This window comes from Haliotis asinina, chromosome 5, assembly GCF_037392515.1.
Source record: "Haliotis asinina isolate JCU_RB_2024 chromosome 5, JCU_Hal_asi_v2, whole genome shotgun sequence".
NCBI lineage: Eukaryota > Metazoa > Mollusca > Gastropoda > Lepetellida > Haliotidae > Haliotis > Haliotis asinina.
Window position 1 is genome coordinate 33885750 of NC_090284.1, and position 20141 is coordinate 33905890.

General features: G+C 41.2%; 1 protein-coding gene across 1 annotated transcript; it reads right to left on the bottom strand.

Moving 5' to 3' along the window:
• Positions 1-94: 94 nt before the first annotated feature.
• LOC137283784 (SPARC-like) lies at positions 95-19689 on the bottom strand. The gene is made up of 10 exons (XM_067815468.1): positions 18826-19689; positions 5238-5302; positions 4995-5045; positions 3741-3828; positions 2856-2971; positions 1781-1919; positions 1506-1588; positions 1243-1361; positions 802-950; positions 95-616 (listed from the first exon to the last, which is right to left on the bottom strand). Exons 2-10 carry the CDS (start codon positions 5295-5297, stop codon positions 564-566), a joined length of 858 nt encoding a protein of 285 aa, XP_067671569.1. The 5' UTR covers positions 5298-5302; positions 18826-19689; the 3' UTR covers positions 95-563.
• Positions 19690-20141: the final 452 nt, after the last annotated feature.

A 20141-nucleotide genomic window follows, 5' to 3' on the forward strand; every position in this document is an offset into this window, starting at 1 on the left:
GCAATGGTGGAATATATAGTGTGCATATTCATATTCCATTGCACTGTTCACGTGCAAGGTCAGTGGGGCTCGACTCCAATAACTAATCCAAACGTATGTTATCTTGTGGTTTATTGCAGTTCAACAAAAATCTGTTTGGCAGTGATTACAGTCTTCTCCGAAGTAGCACCAACGATGTGAAAGCAGACCATCTCCTGTTATATATTTCGTAAGTAAATTAAGGTTATTGATCTCTTATTTAAAATGTTAACAGATTCATGAAAATAACTTCGATGTATGTATCTCAACTAATTACACTGGATATTCTGTTTAAATATGTCCACGTCACTCAGATACTAATATTTGTATTATTTCATTATCGCTGATGCAATGTTAAACTTTAAAAAACATTTAATTATTATTATGCATAAACTGTGATTTGTTTTCCTTTCTTTTTTCTATAGTGCCTGAAATTATTGTATGTTGCTAGAGTATTACAACTATTTTAAAACGTATGTTCATTAAAGGTATAGCTTTCTCCAGTGACGCAGTATGGGGGTTTGCTCAGCTGGGACTCATTCCATCTAGTGTCTCTTGGCCCGTGCCCGGATGTCAATACATCTGTCCGAGATATTCTCTGAAAGTACAACCAATATATGTTAATCTCCTTACTATCAACCAGTCAGTAATCATATTATCTACTAACTGCACCGAAACAGTGCAGATCTACACATCCGCCATTGATGGAACAAACTTTATATATACTTGAACCGCGAACCGATTATGTACTACACGCTTCTGTTGGGTATACAAATCACTTACTTGAGTCGACGCCGAGGCAGGATCCCCATTCTGTAAGCGTGATCTTGCGATTGCTGTCTTGATCGCACATGGCCAGGAAGGGAACAAGGCAGTGCTCCCACGCCTTCAAAGACTGGACAATGTATTGCAGTTCCCTCCGAGACACTTGTCTAAAGAATAAATTGTACACCGGGTAACTAATCACGTGCCACTAATTATGTCTATTTACATTTATTTAGTTAATAAGTTCGTCTTTCTCACTTAGGTAAGGATTTTGGATGAACAATATTTCACCAGGATATTTTCCCATGTTGACTGGATGCATGAGCCTCTACCGATGACAAAGTTTTGGCGATTTTACGTGTGCTTTCCGACATGATGCGCATTTCGTCCCCCGGTTCATTAGCTATTTCCAGGTAACAACCCCTAGTTGAACTTGGACCATACCCAGTATGTTCTAACCTGTCTTGCGGACTGGAGTCCAGGTCACAGAACTTCCAGAGCACGGCCTCTGTGTGGTTGGCATCATTCTTGGCCTTGTCGAGGAGGTCTATATAATCGCCGAGCTCATCCCGAGAAGCCTTAAAGAAAATAAACTTCGTTCAGTTCTTGGAATTTTTTTTAAAAACAGTATTAAAAAAAACGCTTATTCTCATGACATGAAGCATGTTGAAAATGATAGAAATTCTACACCTAAAATGAAGACGACCGACTCAATGTCTTACCAGCTGTTTCATAACGAGGAACAACCATTCCTTCATCCTGATTGGGAATTCCTCAAATTCATTGTCGGGACACTTTGTGAGTTCTGCAATATAATGGAATACGCCGGTTAAAGTAGAAACTTTTGTACGTCCTACCAGGAGAAGTCTTTGGAAAGAGGTCTCTGTCTGGAATTCACATGGCACATGCGTCGGTTGTGATGACGATTCAATTAAAATAGCATATAATCAAACACAAATTATCTATTGCTGTCACGATGATATGTAGTTAAACTTACTTCGGCAGGCTCCAAAGTAATCAAGCTGTATTTTGTTGAGCCTTGCGTTGCTGCAACCGGGCTGCTTCGTCTTGCACAGACAGTGATCGCGATCCAGCTCGCACTCGCTGGGGTAGGTCTGGTTTTTTGTGCTACAAACCTGCAATGGTAGCTAACGATCAATAACTTCGTAGACATGTTTCCATTTGTTGTATAGTCTTACAGTTCTAACTGGTTATAGCTCTGGCATCAAACAGAAAAAGTCAAGCAAACAATCAAAGTGTAGAACAAGGACGAGAATGTTTTTAAAATATACTCTTCAAAAAATGTAGGGGAACTTCATTTTTTTATTTACGATTAAAATATTTAGGAGATTTATCGGAGTCAATTAATGATATGATAATATTGGATGTTTTGAGAGTGCATCACCATTTGAGCTTCTTTACAACCATAGCTATATGGAATGTAGTCTCTTTTGAAAGATGATTGGTGTATGGCACGTAATTTATATGTGTATGGTTTTCATTTTAAAACAATTAACTAGAAACACACAATAACAAATGTGTGATGCAAGATGAGTGTCAAAATTAATATTTTAAGTGATTTCTCGACCTTCTTGAAAACCGTCAAAATCAAGAATGAGACCCCATGCGCGTGTATGGGGCTACGGAGTTGTGCACCTGTATATCATGTATTGTGTTTAGCAGTGTAATAGAGGGAATTGGTTTGCGTTCATAAGATGTCTGTCCTTGAAACGTTTACACTTCCTATCCAAATTGAAAGTTCAGGTTCCCCTACTTTTTTGAAAAGTATGTACATGCATTTTCATTGTCCACTTTGAAAACTGCTCCACATTTTGTAATGATTTTACGAGTTTTTTCCTTTCGTGATTCAGTATTTCATTATATGTTGTTTGAACAGTATCTGTTGTTGCTCTTGTAGCAATACCCCCAAAATTTGTTGTTTTGCCAGGGGTACTCCAACATGTTTCTGTAAACATCATAATCTCGCCCTTCTTCTACCAGTTGCGGAATATTTAAATAGATTATATATGAAATATATTTCCCTAATCTCTTCCGATTTGCAGGTAACATACGTGATAACGGGGGTCAAACTCGGGCTCGCAATCGGTGAGACACACACATTCAGCCTGCTGCCACTTGTTGAGGCGACACACTTCACCACGGTAACACTTCTTCTTTTTGCATAAGTCTGAAAATAAGTTAGTTAACATGTAATATGTGGGCAGTGTAGCATGATCGCTGGCTGGAGAGTGTGCTTTGTGTACAGAGAGTGTAATGTGTTGAGCGTGACACCGATGCTGTGGAATGTACAGGGATGTATGGAAAGACAGACTGATGTATGGACAGAGACGGAGATGTATTGAGAGTAATTGTAATGTATGGACGGATGCAGTGATGCATGGGCAAAGACTAGATAGGTACGTTAAGGTGCAAGGCTGCCGGGATAGAGCCCACCTGTGGCAGGGTGTGAAACATTGGCAACTGGGGTAGATATTGGCCCTGTGGTGTATGGACTGTGACAGTGATGTATGGATAGTGATAGTGGTGTAAGGACAGTGACAGTGATATATGAACAGTTACAGTGATGTGTAGACAGTGACAGGGATGTATGGACAGTGACAGTGATGTATGGACAGTGACAGTTGTGTATGGACAGTGACAGTGATGCATGGACAGTGACAGTTGTGTATGGACAGTGACAGTGATGCATGGACAGTGACAGTGATGCATGGGCAGTGAGAGTGGTGTATGGACAGTGACAGTGATGTATAATCAGTGACAGTGATGTATGGACAGAAACTAGATGGAGACCATAACGTATGGACAGAGACTAGATGGAGACTAGAATGTATGGACTGATACTGTAATGGAGGCACGGCGACACAGGCGTGTGCATTTAGTTTAACTGTGCAGCTAGTTGCATATGATGTATGGGCAGGGACTATGATAGAACACACCAATTCGCATTCGTAGCCTCTTTTCTTCGGCATATGGATCAATTTCCTCTTCTTCATCTTCACTCTCCTCCTCACCACCCTCTTCTATCTGGAAAAGGGTATACACATACATATATAAATGCAATGCATCTGTAAGTACAACTTACTCCAATGTTCAAATTAACAATGTTCAGAATAACAAAGATGAACCATCCAAGAAGGAAAGGTGTCGACCCTTATCATAAATACCCCGATCTGTCAGAATTGGATACATTTTAACAACCTATCCCTGATACATGTTTTAAACATTTTGAAAAGGATCGGGCGAATCTGCAAAAGGTCAGAATCAGAAAAGTTACAGTATGAAATAAAAAAAAGAGGATTATCTAGAATTAACAATAAACTAATCACTCATCTCCATTTTGTTTGCGTATTAGATACAAGCACTTCTTAAATTTTGTTCCTAATGTTTATGAGAAACTATTACCCTATTCAAATTGCTTTTGACGACGTAAAACATAGTGTAATGCCGCCAGCAGCTTGAAATCTACATACCACGACCGTTGGCCACTACCCACATCCTCCCAATTGCATATCATGACTGTTGGCCACTCTCTACATCCTGCAATCTCCATACCACAACCGTTGACCACAATCCTTATCCTGCCATCCACATACCACGACCGTTGGCCACAACCCACATCCTTCCAACTACATACTACGGCCGACGGCCATAACCCATATCTTCCCATCTGCATACCGTGACTGTTGGCCACAACCCACATCCTGCCACCTGCATACCACGACCATTGGCCACAACCCACATCCTTCCAACTGCATATTATGACTGTGGGTCACTATCCACATCTTCCCATCTACATACCACATCCGTTGGCAACAATCCACATCCTGCCATCCCACCACGACCATTGGCCACAACCACACCTTGCCTGCCATCTGCATACCACAAATACAACATCCATACCCATGCACAGACACCCGTCAATAAAACACAACAACACATATGTAACACCAAACATTTTACATATCTGTTATCATTTTCCCCAGATTTTTATAATCTACTGTCAATCGTCCATACCCCGCCTTTGACACAGTCGACAATAAATACCAGCCTGCACGTCACACACAACAGTCACCACAACTCAGCCTGTAGATTTGACATATATCAGCTACAGCTATCCCTTGGCTTGATCCTAATGTTTTCGACCGAAGTCATTCACAGAAGTTATTACAACATACTATGTTGAAACTCACATCATCAGCTACATCATTCTGCACATCTTGTCTCTGCTGTCTCCTCCCGCCCTGTTAAGCAGAATGAAACATGTTTTAATCCCGTACTGAACACAAGTACATTCATTCTAAACATCCTTCGTGTGTTTATATCCATAGAAAAAAATCACTTTTCTCTTTCTTTTGTGTAAATGTACTCGCAACAAACCTCACATACTAGATATGTGTGACATAATCTTTTCCGTACATAACTACTCTTCTCACCTTTGCAAAGACAGCTGAGAACAAAACAGCAAGCAGGGCGAGCAGCAATATCTGTCTCATTGTACCTGTAACGGTAAACCGCTCTGGTTAGAAAGGATAACCCTTCAGATCACCAGCGCCCCGCCTCCTTCCGATGGCAGTGGCAGTTACTCATTCTCGGCATGAGATTTTGCGTCTAAGGTGCATATGAGCTGCGTATGTGAGTAAATTAGGCAAATATGTATGTAAAAAATAAATTCGTATATTAAGTCTGCTGCGAACAAGTAGGTTTGAATTTCTTTTAATACTCCATACATTTGAACTTAAAATGTCAGCAGCTTGTAGTCTTTCTTACCGTTTCTCACTATTCCGAACAAGTATAAATAACAAACACGTAAACCAACATTTAAACTTTTTTATATGTTAACAAATAATGGAAAGTGGCAAAATACTCAAGTGAGTGAGGTAGGTACAATTTTTTTTGGTTACTGAAAGAAAAATCTGGATACCCAGTGGTCTTGTCGGATAACTTGGGACTCGGTCATCTTGGCCACTGGACTCTTCGCCGATCTTCATAATCCTTGACTTCACCGATGGCCATAAGTCGAGCAATAATGTTCTAATTAACACTGATGTTGCAACATCACATCCCTAGGGGAGATATTGTGAGAAGTATTCTAGTATGCTATGATTACCTATTTGGACATCAATCAGAAAAGTTGTCCTTGGATTCGGGTAGTGTTCACAATTAATGGTCATATGTGAAAGTACAATTCATGTACCTAATAATTATAGTTTCCATTCAAAGTATTATTCTATTTGAAGATATTGCTCAGCCTGCCTCATCTTGATTTAAAATATGGATCTCGATTATTCACTCCTGCCTCCAATCTGAGTAAACTTATCCTCAATACTTTTCGTTACACTCCACCACTGAGTCTAACAAAACCTTATGAGAAGTCGCGTGAGGTAACCTTTGAGATTGACAAGTCATGATATGATACAATTTGAAGTACACTTCCTTTCCATGACAATTCCGTACATTCTCACAAGAATTACAAAGTTAAAAGTGTAAAACTGAACTACAACGGTTCCTATACGAGTTAAACTGCATTTTTTATTTCTATGTGTCTTCATGAACACAGGGGACAGTGCTGATAAAATACAGTGCATACCCACTGGCGTAGAACTAGTTCATTATTTTTCATTGATTGTAAGCGCATTGATTTTATACTACACCCCTATGCACGTAGTTCGTTTTCTGTTTGGGATGCCGTCTGGCAGCACAGTTGCTATCAAAACAGTTAACAACTGTTGACACCCACATGGGTGACAGGCCGGGAAAGCCACATTTTAAAAATGACTATTGCCGGAAAGGCCACATTTCAGTTTCATGACTGTAGCCGGGAAAACCACATTTCCACAGTGTAAGTAAACTTATCCTCGGTACTTTTCGTTACACTCCACTACCGAGTCTAACAAAACCTTATGGGAGGTCGTGTCAGGTAACCTTTGAGATTGACCAGTCAGAACACAGCTTACCAAATCGCGAAAGTGGACATTCGCACATACCTTTTGAACTTTTTATCTCGAAAAGGTTCGTACCCGAACAATTCCGAATGCTATTTAGAGTACACTTGCCTCCGGGTGATACACACGGCGTACGTATAACCATGACAACGGTGAGTAAACAATCGCTGAAAGTAGTGTTTTAGGCAATATGCAAGGATGTCATCTTGCGGAAATATTAGCTAATGGTAACCATGTCATGTCAACAGAAACCCCAAATTGTACATGCTGCAGGTCAAATAACTGTGTTATATGCCGATTTTTGTTTGTGGACAGATCTGTGTCAGTGACCTGAATATTTTGAAAGTCCCTCCGATCCCTAAGTAGTAGCCGTTGTCTGATTAGTTAAGTCTATTTAAGCGTCTCGCGTTTGATTGGACGGTCATTGGTCGCTCAAACGTTACCTGACGCGACCTTCTACTAGGTTTGGTTAGACTCAGTGGTGGGGTGTAACGAAATACACTGTGACTAAGCTTACTTAGACTGCTCCTGCCTCCACCTTGGGTGTAACGATTGCAATGCTGACACATTAGCGAGATTTATAACGAACAGTCCTTTATGTAATTGCGGTTATTATACTAATGCCAGCACGCCATATTTCCTTTCATTTTAGTCTGTTCTCCATTCAGTTAGAAATTCCCTTTAAGCCATTTTTGAGACAAACTGAGATGTACTGTCGTTGATACATACGACATACATCTGTATGAGTGTCAGATTTGGAACCCTGCACAACATGTAATCTTTAATTCGATACTTTTGTTGTTTAATGAGCAACCAAATAATGTCAAACTTTATCGAAAGTTTATTAATGAGACAGAATACGGCCCAGCATCCTTCCCATAATCAAAGGCATTGGCAAAAGTGTTGAACAGATATGCGGTAGGATCGCTGAGCGTTAACTTCACTCACATTCTCAGTCAAAAAGTCACGATGTGTTCCTTCGTCGTCAGTCAGCTGTTTTTTTCCATGTGATTCTCCAAAAAGCACATGTGGGTCCAAGGGAGATAACCCTTTTTTAAATGATCATAGGGTACCACCACAAAAAAAAAAAATAAACAATGCATGTCTCTTCACAACCTGGCAAAATTATTCACAAAATACTGCAAGTTAGTTAAAACATCATTGCCTCAAATTGGCCTGATTATACTTTTATACTTTTTATAGAAACTACAGACCAATAATTGGTGCCGTCATTTTTATTTCCCTTAATGGTATTAATGTGGCTTCTTTCCATATGGAGGGCATATACGTACGTACAAAAGGGTGTGTTCGCAGTTTCCATGTTGAAGTGGGGTGGCATTGCCTAACAAACTTTGGAAAGATAATGATAGAATTCCTTGATATTTAATAACGTTATTACCATTTAAAACATCTGGAAGTGACAAATATTAATATCTCACAGGCCTTTGTTTAGAGAGTTTGATTAACAATCAATAATGGACTGTTAAGACTTTCAATATATGTACTTTATGCTAAACTGGTGTTTGCAGCATAAAAACAAATGGGACCGTTTTCCGACTGAAGCTTGCGGAATTTGTGTCAAACTGTTAGGTTTTAAAACGTCATTGTATCTATTTTATGTCAAATGTACAAAAATGATATTGTTGACATGAATTTCTTCAACGGACTGAACTTTGCTTTACTGTATTTGCTTAACAGAAAGATTTTATCTCCATATACGTTCAGAATGTTGCTATGGACAGATTTGCCCTCAACCAAGTAGAACGCCTTTGCGACAATGATGATTCTTAGCATGCCACGAAGCCTGTCTGCATTATGTGGACGCTAGTGCGTGTCATTACTGTGTTTCACAGGCAGCAGGACTTGAAATCTGCTCTCTTCTTTTGAGATCTTACATGGATCTGAATATTGTACAACGGTGAGAATTTGCATATGACCCAAAGTCATCATCGTCATATCATTTTTGATAAGAATGAGACACTTAACAACTCCTGGAAGTACATACATTGTAGCAAATGTATTTTGGATTCTGTACAAGTTTAGATGTGTACAATAGAAGCTTGAAAGCCTATTGCATACCTGTGATTGCCACAAGCGCCTCTATGTGCAGACTTGCTTACAGTAGACAAAGACTTGGTCAAACTACTGGACATGTTGACAGTGATCAGTTTGGAGGTATAAGGCATAAACAAAGGCATCAATCAGGGCAAAAGCACGAAACATCAAACCTTCACTAGGCGAGGCAAGACGTCAGGTAGGCGTAAACAAAGACACATAAAAGTCATCACTGGCATTAGAGGACCGTCCCCTAATCAACCCACAACCAATCAACCTCCTCAATCAACTACAGCAATCTTGTTTACCTCCTTCAGCACGCCCCATGATATTTACAAAGAGGCATGGCGAATATGCACCACCTGCAGGTACTGGCTCAGCTGAATCAGTACATACCTGAGAGGCAACTTTCTGTCCAGCGTATTTGCTGCGACAGAATAACTATCAATAACTAAATTGAGAGTGCGCACACATATCTGATTATTAAATTGTGATGAAAGGCTGAGGTCCACGGCGTACTTCGAAGGATTGGTCCGGGAACCCGCCGATAAGTCAGGAGATCAGTAACCTCGTGCAGATGTATCTGGAGCTTGAGATAACTCATCAAAAACACGTATAAAGCCATACCGAAGATGTATCTGGAGTTTGAGATAACTCATCAAACATACGTATAAAGTCATAAAGAAGATGTATCTGGAGCTTGAGATAACTCATCAAAAACACGTAGAAAGTCATACCGGAGATGTATCTGGAGTTTGAGATAACACATCAATAACACGTATAATGCCACACTGAAGATGTGCAACGAATTACAAGCAACTGATCAACGACTTGGTATTCCAAACATACTAGCTAGCGCATCTCAAACGAACTGACATTACCAAGGAGTGTGAAGCACCAAAAGACACTGTAAGCAAAGCTACTGTGGATCACTTCCAACGAAACCATCGAAGTTCGCTGAACGTTCATCTTTTCAAAAGCCTTTTGCGTTGTTCCCACCTTTGTTGTTCCCACCTTTGTGCTTGTCTTTACTAGTTATCTTGTTCATTTCCTATAAGTCCAAAGGTCTTTTATGTTTGCAGTGAGCAATGAATGATTCCTAAAGCTGGTTCTTCAACTGAAAATAACAATTTGAACCAAACAAGCTGAACGTCTTATTGAAATGTCTTACACCTTCATCTGCGTGTTGTCCAAGAGCGTCAGTCGTGGTTGCTGTCGTGGGTAGTTCAGGATGGTGGCCAAGAGACAGGGTAGACAGCAGCAGCCATATTTTATTATTGTTTGGTTGAGTGATGGTCGAAATGGTATACACAGTGGTAAACATGTGACAGAACGCACATCGGGACTGAGTGGCCAATGATCCCAATGTGGAGATCTGCTCTGTCACTTACACACATACAGATGTCCGACAGCGATTCTTCATCGTCGACGTAGTCGTGGGTGGGGCGACGGCCTTGGTCTCCCTGGTTGGTCTCCCAGGCCGACCGTATGAGTCAGGTTTTTATACACAAGGCTATTATGCCACTTTGTGCAAGGTCACTGACCCATGCACATGTGCATACGTACAATTCGCCGATATAGGGAGGTGTTAATTGACATGTATTGATAGCGTTTGAGAATTAAGGGTCCTGCCCGGAGGGAGGTTTATGATCAGAGGGGATACACCGACTGTTTGCTGAATACATGAATTATATAGACAAGGGGATAGAATTTCGGTGCACTTTGGACTTATATTTAAACATATTGAAACTTATTCAAATGATTTAGTCTACGACAGTATCTTCAAGGCAATATGTGTGAAATGAGAAAGAGAAACACATCAGCGGTACCCCAAATGAATTGTTTTACGCCACTACAGACGACAAAAGAAAACCAAGACTGACAGAAGCTGTTTGGCCGTTTACAAGGAAGAACATCGGAGCAGTAGGTGGCAAGGCCCTTCGGCGTGTCCATATAGACCATTTCAAACCTACAACTACGCCATACAACTTGCTGAAAGTGTTAATGATAGACACAGGTCAGTTCGACAGTTCGTTACCAACACCGTCAAGGATCGCTACATCCGGCTGAGACGTCTTCGTTCACGTACGACCACAATCGCAACATCCGCAACAGCACAAATCCCTGGCCTGCGTCGAATCTCTGACAAGATAATCTTCTGCGGGAAACCGGACTTTTTGCAAGAAGACCAGTTCGATGTAACGTCTTGACACAACGTCACCGGCCTGACCGTATGCAGTGGTGGAGAAAACGAGTGAGATAGCCGCGAGAAAGATGGAGGACAATCTTGTTTTCAGATGAATCTCGGTTTCTTCTCAGGCGTGCTGATGGACGTCCACATGTATACAGACGTCAGAACGAAAGTTACGCTGATAGGTTTGGTGGAGGGAGTGTCATGGTGTGGACAGGTATCCATCATAATGGCCGGAAAGCTCTTGTGCACGTGGCAGGTGCACTGAATGGGATTCATTATTGAGATGAGATTTTTGCAACGTAACGTTGTTCCCTTCATCAACGTCAACGGTGGGTATTTGCACCTTTCCTCCAGCAAACCAATGTTCAGGTGTTACCACATGGCCCTCATCTGTCCCGTCTCTGCCACTATCGACCCCCAGAAAATGCTGACTGTCAGTGGTGCTAGTCCAGGTCCCTTCTAAGTAGACAGATGCTGTCTTGAAGAAGAGCAGGTGTTGTCTTCCGTCAGTGGCGTTACAGGCCAGACTTCAGAGAGTATAGAGTTGAGGCAACAGCGTCAGCTTCTCCCGCGAAAGTTTTTGATCTCGCCATTGTAGATCTGCTGAATGGCAGTCGTTTCCTGACAGTTACGCTTGCGAAGGTTGCTCATTAGGCGTAATGATGAAGACTTCAACTGCTTTCCTCCACATCCAGTCTCCACACACCTTCAGTAGACAGCAGCATTTCCAGTCTGGTTCAGCGTGTGTTGGTAACCCTAGTGGATGACCTGCTGTGTTCCTTTCTCTCTGCCATACCACAAACTTCGCTGTGTGAACACTGGGCATAGTTGTGCCAGGAAATTTCCATTCGTAAAGTTACATAAAATTGAGAAATGGAGTCATTTAATTTCCCTCTACCCCGCACTACTACTCACTTACTGTTTGTAGACATTATTTTATAAAATGAAATTCTGTTAACACAATAATAGCATGTTTGATGCACAGGAGCATCATGAACCACACGTTTCTGCCATCAGCAGATTACAGTAATCCTAGTATAAACATACGCCTATTCAATGTAACTGAAGCCAAATATTCACTAATTGGGCAATTACGGCACAAGGTACCTAATCAGGATGTGTATTTCTGCAGTAGTCAAAGGATGTAATCATAATGGGATAGGACCCTGTTTACAATCATTTATCTCACCAGCCTATCAGTTATATATGAGATAACTGTCATAGATCAGAGCCAGTTACTGTATGAACTTCACTTTGAAGCTTTAAGAACAATTTGCGGGGTCCCCGAGGCAATAGTCTTTACGAAATATACAACGAAACAATTTCAAATCTCGGGGAAGGGCAAAAACACTTAAAATCGTAGATGCATTTTCCACAGATTTTTAAACGCTTATCAATAACAATGATGATTGTAGACATCAGTTTGGCCTGGACTACCTGGGATACTATCAAGGAAAGATTTGTCTGTATGCACAGAAACGTTTTGGGACAGGTAGAATCAATGCCATGAGGGTTTTTAAAAACTCAAAGGATTTGCTTACATTTTTACAATCTGAGATGGACTGGGTTCCGGCCTGTCAAAACCCTTGTTTTTTAACCCCTGTATGCCATCATGCCACATGGCATGTTTAAAGGAAAACTCCATTCTTTGATCCACGGGGCATCTCTAAACCACGTGGTGCGCACATATATACATATATATCTATTGCAGAGCTTCGGGACATTTTGTCAAATATGAAAGAAAATGTCCTTTGAAGGTTATCGGGGCAACAATGTGAAATGCTGCACTTTCTCACTGATAATACCTTGTAATATCTGGTGGTAAACCATTTCAGCAAGAAGGACGCATCCTCATGGGTGCCAATAAAGCTCCCCCCCTTCTTCTTTCTTTATACATACCAATTAGAATTCCTGCTTGGGTTGCCAAAATCAACAGATGGTCCCGGGGTAGAATAGGCCTTCAGCAACCCATGCTTGCCATAAAAGGCAACTATGCTTGTCGTAAGAGGCGACTAACGGGGTCGGGTGGTCAGGCTCGCTGACTTGATTGACACATTTCACCGGTTCCCAATTGCGCAGATCGATGCTCATGTTGTTGGTCACTGGATTGTCTGGTCCAAACTCGCTTATTTACAGACCGACTCCATATAGATGGAAAATTGCTGGAATATTGTGAGGCGTAAGACTAAACTCACTCACTCAATTTTCGTGGGTCTATATAAACAGGTACTAGCGGAATTCACAAGTCTATAATTGTATAATAACCATCAAATAGCCAATTCCCTTCCACTGATGTACCCACCTGAACATGGAATTAAAGAGACCGCCTCCATTGTTTTACATACTACAAACAAAAAGTATAAGATAGGCATGTGTAGACGTAACAGTGATGAGATTATTTATACTCTAAGTTACACATGTGGTTAATTGGCACTTTAAAGGACATATTGGAACACACAGTGAAGAAACTGAATCAATATTCGTTGAGTGAAGTGAAACATTGTCCAAACATCGAGAATCGAGGGTGGTGAAAAACACTAACAGCGTGTTTGAATCAAACACCTAAACATGTGCATGTGGAGTTGGTAAAGGGCGCAGACAATAGTGGAATTTGGTATAAGCTGTTTAACAGAGCTATCGGAAAATGTGTATATTAACATGTTCCCAATTTTCTTGACAATTGCTTAATATCATCATTACAATCAGAACTTTAGACCAGAGTTTCTACCGTGTTTCACTTAACTCGCTTACATGATCATATTGCAAAAGCGTTGGATACTGGTAAGGAGATTAGAGTGATATTTTGCTACATCAGCAAAGTCGTCAGTGGAGTCTGGCATCCAGGCGTCTTACACGTGTTATATTTAGATAGAACATGAACATAACTCATGGTCTTGTTTTAAAGTAATCGAAAAGTACTGATTTAAATTTATCCCCCATACGTCCCAAAGAGCTCTGGCTCAGGTACATGGATTTTTACCACATTGACAAAAATTAGTTTTTATGTCAATGGTTCGGACATGTAATTTCAATCTATGGTTAACAATGGCTCGTTTACAATGGCAAGCACGCGGGTGATGTAAAGAGGCAACCGCCAACACATGGCGTAGTGGTCCCCTTTACCATCAACATTTCAAGTTTCACGTGTAGGCATAGAAACTCACGACTAAATCGACGCACTACATTGATCTGATATCAGTTTTTAACTTAAAGATGAGATAATGCTATAAGTATTTGATATGGAATGATTGCATTAATAATTAATCTGACTGGAAATAGTAAACTTGCTGTTACATTCCCATACATGTATATGTCCAGGTGGGGTATATTTGGAGCCATTTCATAAACAATCGATTAACTGTGCAGTTGCATTGTGAACAAATGTGATTGTTTTAAAGAAATTCACATTAGTTTTCGTTAATATATAAACATCGTCCCCACGTTACATGCATATATACATAATATAGAAAGATTTCATTAAATTACGATAAGAGGCAGTGCTTTGCAACTGGGATCGGCAGTTTCTACGTTACTCTGCCAGTCAATACTGTTAATATGCTTTAAAGGCACTGGTCATTGGTAAGCATACAAAATGTAAGTTGCATCAATACGTATGTCGCTACTGGCAAATCAACAACGCGAGCTTACCATAAAGATGTTTGATACTGGACAACGCGTTGCAGCAGCGGCATGAGCAGTACCCTGTACTCGTCAGACAACACACAGTCTAAGGACTCGAGAGTAGGCTGTACTCGTCAGACAACACACAGTCTAAGGACTCGAGAGTAGGCTGTACTCGTCAGACAACACACAGTCTAAGGACTGGAGAGTAGGCTGTAGTCGTCAGACAACACACAGTCTAAGGACTGGAGAGTAGGCTGTAGTCGTCAGACAACACACAGTCTAAGGACTGGAGAGTAGGCTGTAGTCGTCAGACAACACACAGTCTAAGGACTGGAGAGTAGGCTGTAGTCGTCAGACAACACACAGTCTAAGGACTGGAGAGTAGGCTGTAGTCGTCAGACAACACACAGTCTAAGGACTGGAGAGCAACAGATGGAGACCGTTGCAGATCTCACACCAAGATGACGTACAAATCGGGTAACTAAATAATTGAGTAGATGTATTCTGTGTAAACTAACACAATGGGTGAGGGAGATACTTATCAGACTAATTATTATGTTATCAAAAGTCGTCCACGTACCACGATGCCACTGTGCCACCATGCAAACCACACCTCAGTGACGTTCAGGTTTCGGGTTCTTGTCACTGCCAATAATAGCACATAGGGATCAACTGTATATTAACACCTTGATATGCCCTCTCTCCGCAGTAGAAAACAGATAAGAGCCTCCGCTTCCACGCTAGCCTTCACTCCAAAACATCTATACATACTAGTTTCCACCCCACTGATTATCGAATCTTAACAGAGATAAAGAAATGTAGTTACACCAGTATTTGACAATGAACTATACCCCTATGTAGCACACAACGTGTACAGCCAATATAGGAAAAACTGCGGTTGTTAATAATTTGGTATCGGCAAGGATTTCACCACTTCCACTGAACCAATCAGATCATTTTGTATATACTGTGTGAACTGGGGTTTGAGAGTGGTGGGATTCTTCAAAAATGTTTCACACTGTTTTTTTTCAATTTTCACACAAGACATAGAGCCATAACTTTAACTGCCTACGGGTTCTTAAGTATTCCGTCTGTCGGGTGTCCTCATACCAGAATTAAAGTGAATTCATTATTTAACCAAAACACACCTGATGTGCATTTTATCTGCCATATAGCAAGATATGGGTCTGCTACATTCCGCCATTCCATTTGAAAAACTGAACAAACAAGTTTTAAGTTCAATCACAAGCATAACATCCCAGTGGCATGCACGCACGCATTTCTGTGTACCAGATAATTTTGGAAAACTGCCCAGAACAGAAACACATCAGGTGAAGATGCCCCACCTACGGTAGTGTAGAGAAATACTCTTCTCAACAGACGAAAATACTTCCAGGGCAGAAAAATATAAAGCCCCGTTTATGTAACATAACTGGTAATTCTCAATTCTGGTTTTATGATGACAATTCCAGATTAGAGATACCTACTATAGAACTTAAGTGCGGATTGTAATTATGACTCACCCGAAGCACTTCCGAAACGATGTTGCCACTTCCTGTTCTGACGTACATACTCTACGGGTGAATCATAAAATTAGTTTATTCTGGTCACAAAACTGTGTGTGAGTCGAGAAAAAAGTGTATGTATAATACAATTGTTGTCAAGCCAGAATCGGGGACCCCAGCAGAACTTCCATGTCAAGCACTTGGGTCGTTGCGTGGCTTACGGTTGCGGAAATTTACCCGCCCAGTTTGAAACAATGGCACACAAACCTGACCGACACAGGTTCACCATATTGCAGTGCTCTGACGCTACTTTATCTGTTAGGTGAATGTCGAGCCAGTGTAACAGGTATCAGCAGATGACTCGCATGGTAGTCATATCGTCACTTCTTCCCAAACAGCCTCAGCTTCAGTTTCTTATTTTTGTGTGATTACATATCAGGTCACAAGTCCAACTTATTTACAAATTAACTAACTATCACAAATGATTGAAACAGCACCAGCCACTTTTAACATTTTGTAAATGCAATTAGCCTGTTAATAACCAGCATGTGTGAAACAAATTGCAAATTTCTCTTGCCACAATGTTTTGCTGCTAGAGAGACACCAACCTGTGATCGCAAGCCACAGGTCCATCAATGGTAGAATTGTTATATCACAGACGACCAGCAATTCGAACATGATATTTATAAAGAGGGCGGACGTTTGAATGTAAGGCCATGATGTTGGTTTGATTTGGCTCTTGTTACTCAGTAATATTCTACATTTGGTCAGTAAATAATCGTGTATGGACGAGAGAATCCAGTGGTCAACATCCTGAAGATCTGTCAACGCAACAGGAATATGATGACACGTGTCATCTAAGTCAGCGAGAATACCAACCCGATCCCGTTAGCCCCCTCTTACAACAAGATCAATTCTAACCCGATCCCGTTAGATCCCTCTTACGACAAGATCAATTCTAACCCAATCCCGTTAGCCCACTCTTACGACAAGATCAATTCTAACCCGATCCCGTTAGCCCCCTCTTACGACAAGATCAATTCAACCCGATCTCGTTAGCTCCCTCTCACGACAAGATCAATTCTAACCCGATCCCGTTAGCCCCTCTTACGACAAGATCAATTCTAACCCGATCCCGTTAACCCCCGCTTACAACAAGATCAATTCTAACTCGATCCCGTTAGCCCCGTCTTACTTCAAGATCAATTCTAACCCGATATCGTTAGCTCCCTCTCACGACAAGATCAATTCTAACCCAATCCCGTTAGCTCCCTCTTACTTCAAGATCAATTCTAACCCGATCCGGTTAGCTCCCTCTCACGACAAGATCAATTCTAACCCGATCCCGTTAGCTCCCTCTCACGACAAGATCAATTCTAACCCGATCCCGTTAACCCCCTCTTACGACAAGATCAATTCTAACCCGATCCCGTTAGCTGCCTCTCACGACAAGATCAATTCTAATCCGGATCTTCAGGGGTCTGTGATTTTATCTGGCACCATGGATTTAAACTCAATTAAAACAGTTTAAACATCACACAGAACTTATACACTCCCTACTGATTAAGCTTAATTTTCTGTGGACTGTAAAACATTCCTTAATTCAGTAAAAATGCAAACATATTAACGCCCCCACTATTAATGCCAAAAGCGAAGCTAATACATGGAAACCACCAAGAAAATAACTATACTATGAAACAAATGAGGCTACTAAGAAATAACTGAAAGTTTCTACAGTTATAGCCGTATGCTAATAACGGACGACTTTGGAACATTTCACAAACGGTAGCGAAATATGATCTTGGTGTTTTGACCACTAACAGGACGACAGGAGCAGGATGGGAAAGTTGGCAATTTAGATCACTTAGCTCTAATACCGTCACGATTCGACATTCAGTAGTTCACTCGATGGGTAGTCTACCTGTTTTGTCCAACACATGTTTCTCGAGGAGGACATTTCGCGAGTCACTGTTGGCATTCTATGAACGGCGTCTTGCCCGTTGTGAGTTATTGACATATTGTGTCCTCAACAAGGTACAACATTGGTGTCAGTATGTTCCTCCGACAGGAACCCTTCCTTCTGTTGGCACCAGTATGCAGTAATCTGTCACAACTTCACAGGTTGACACTGGCATGGCGTTCATTTCCACGTCACCAGACATGACCACGGTTATCAAAGAAGTGCAACATAAATCAGGAATCGACGGCAACAGTGGCGATCAGCCTAAGTTAGACGTTGTGAACATTATAAAAGTCTAAATCGCAGTTTGAGATTTAGAGAGGCGGCACTGCACAGTGGCAATGGAACATGCTAGAGAGCTGCATGTTGACGATTTCAAATCGACTAACTTGTGAGTTGTACTTCAGGAGTCGATGATAGTTTGTAGCAGTATGTTTCGCCTTTGGAACTCAATTTCTTAGGACTTGTTCGGATCATGTGGCCATTAACATCGGACACTCATATACTGGACTGTCTAAAACCCGACAGGTCACTCATTACCCATGGCCGTCAGCCTTATCCCATCATAGTCAACACTGTCATACTAATATGACTTGCACATTGACCAGAAAATGCAACAATGTATCAACTCATATGTGACTAAATGTCTATCCAACATCACTACATAAACATAACGTTTGTTGTAAAATGTGTTCAGCTCCTGTTATCTTCTTTAGAATAATAAGAAGAACCAGGCCTTACCTGACTGTGGACTAGTCCGACTACGTCTGAGGTATGTTCCTGCACCGCACTTCCCCGTTGATAGCTAACACTGGCGCTCTCGGTCGCCTCAAACTTCAACTCGTCTTGCCGCTTCTTACCAAGGGGGCGGAGTAACATGGCTAGTTCCTCATTTCACATTTGTGATTACTGGGCGTCAAGACCAGCTGGGAAACTTTGAAAATAGCGATGACGGTTGCAACACCTCTTTTCACTATCAGACATTCGAGCAGTCACACGTCTTGCTTAACTTAGTAGCTGGCAGGCCCGTGGTTACCATGGCAACAAACTCACATAACATGGCATAATTATTTCCATCATTTCTTTGTTTTCGCAGGTTGCTACCAAACGGAAGAAGTATTCATTGACGTGGGAATGTATGTGAGAGTGTTAACTGTAACACATTTAGGAAACTGGGTCGGAAATACACAGCTACATAAGAGTAAAGTTGTTGGAGATTTCGAAGTATTCGCCTGACATATTTGGAGAAACACTTTCCAAACACAGTGAAATGCGTAATCGTCGGACTGCAGTGACCATTGCAGGTTGTCAGTATAATATGCCCATTAAGAAAGTGGTAAAATGAAACACGTTAAATCTGGAAGTACATTTTGTCAGTAGAATACAGCTTCTGGCGCGTTTGGAGCTTGCGACCCATCCGGGATTCAGATCCACTGTCAGAATCAGGCACCTAACCAACTGTCAAATCAGCGATCTAACCCCCAATACTGCAATTCTGACACCAGATTAGATTGCTGGTTGTGTGTTGGCGATTACGAGCCTGATTCTGGGAGTAATGGTTCGAATCCCGGATAGGATGCAACACCAAAATGTACGAAAATCTGTGCATCTCAGAAAAAGTGTAAATTCAAATATACCATATGTCGCATGCATAGCATGTGACTAACACCCAAGCGTGAAGACTTCAACCAATGCTGAACACGATGAATCATAGCTTTCCTTCAAAACAGGGAAACAGTGGCATACAGACCAACAGCCATGTCTCATATTTTATCACAGATATTTTCCCCTGACATTTCTTTACTTACGAAGATGAAACAGGTTAATTGCATCTTTTGACATACACAACAACCGTTTGACATGTCGGAATCAGGGGATCGACACTAAAGAGGATTCAGTCCCATTGTCATAAATTCCGATTTTAGTCTGGACAAGCACCTCTCTAAAGCACAATTAAAGAACATCGGCAAGATTAGACCCTGTCTCACTGAAGAAGCTACGAAAACACTGACTCTCTCCCTTATCATTTTTAGCCTTGACTATTGTAATAGTCCTGT

Coding starts and splice junctions, on each gene's coding strand:
- LOC137283784 (XM_067815468.1), bottom strand. CDS start 5,297: ATGAGACAGATATTGCTGCTCGCCCTGCTTGCTGTTTTGTTCTCAGCT. Junction 1,362..1,505: donor TCCTCGTTATGAAACAGCTG/GTAAGACATTGA, acceptor ATTTTCTTTAAG/GCTTCTCGGGATGAGCTCGG. Junction 951..1,242: donor GACTCCAGTCCGCAAGACAG/GTTAGAACATAC, acceptor TTTATTCTTTAG/ACAAGTGTCTCGGAGGGAAC.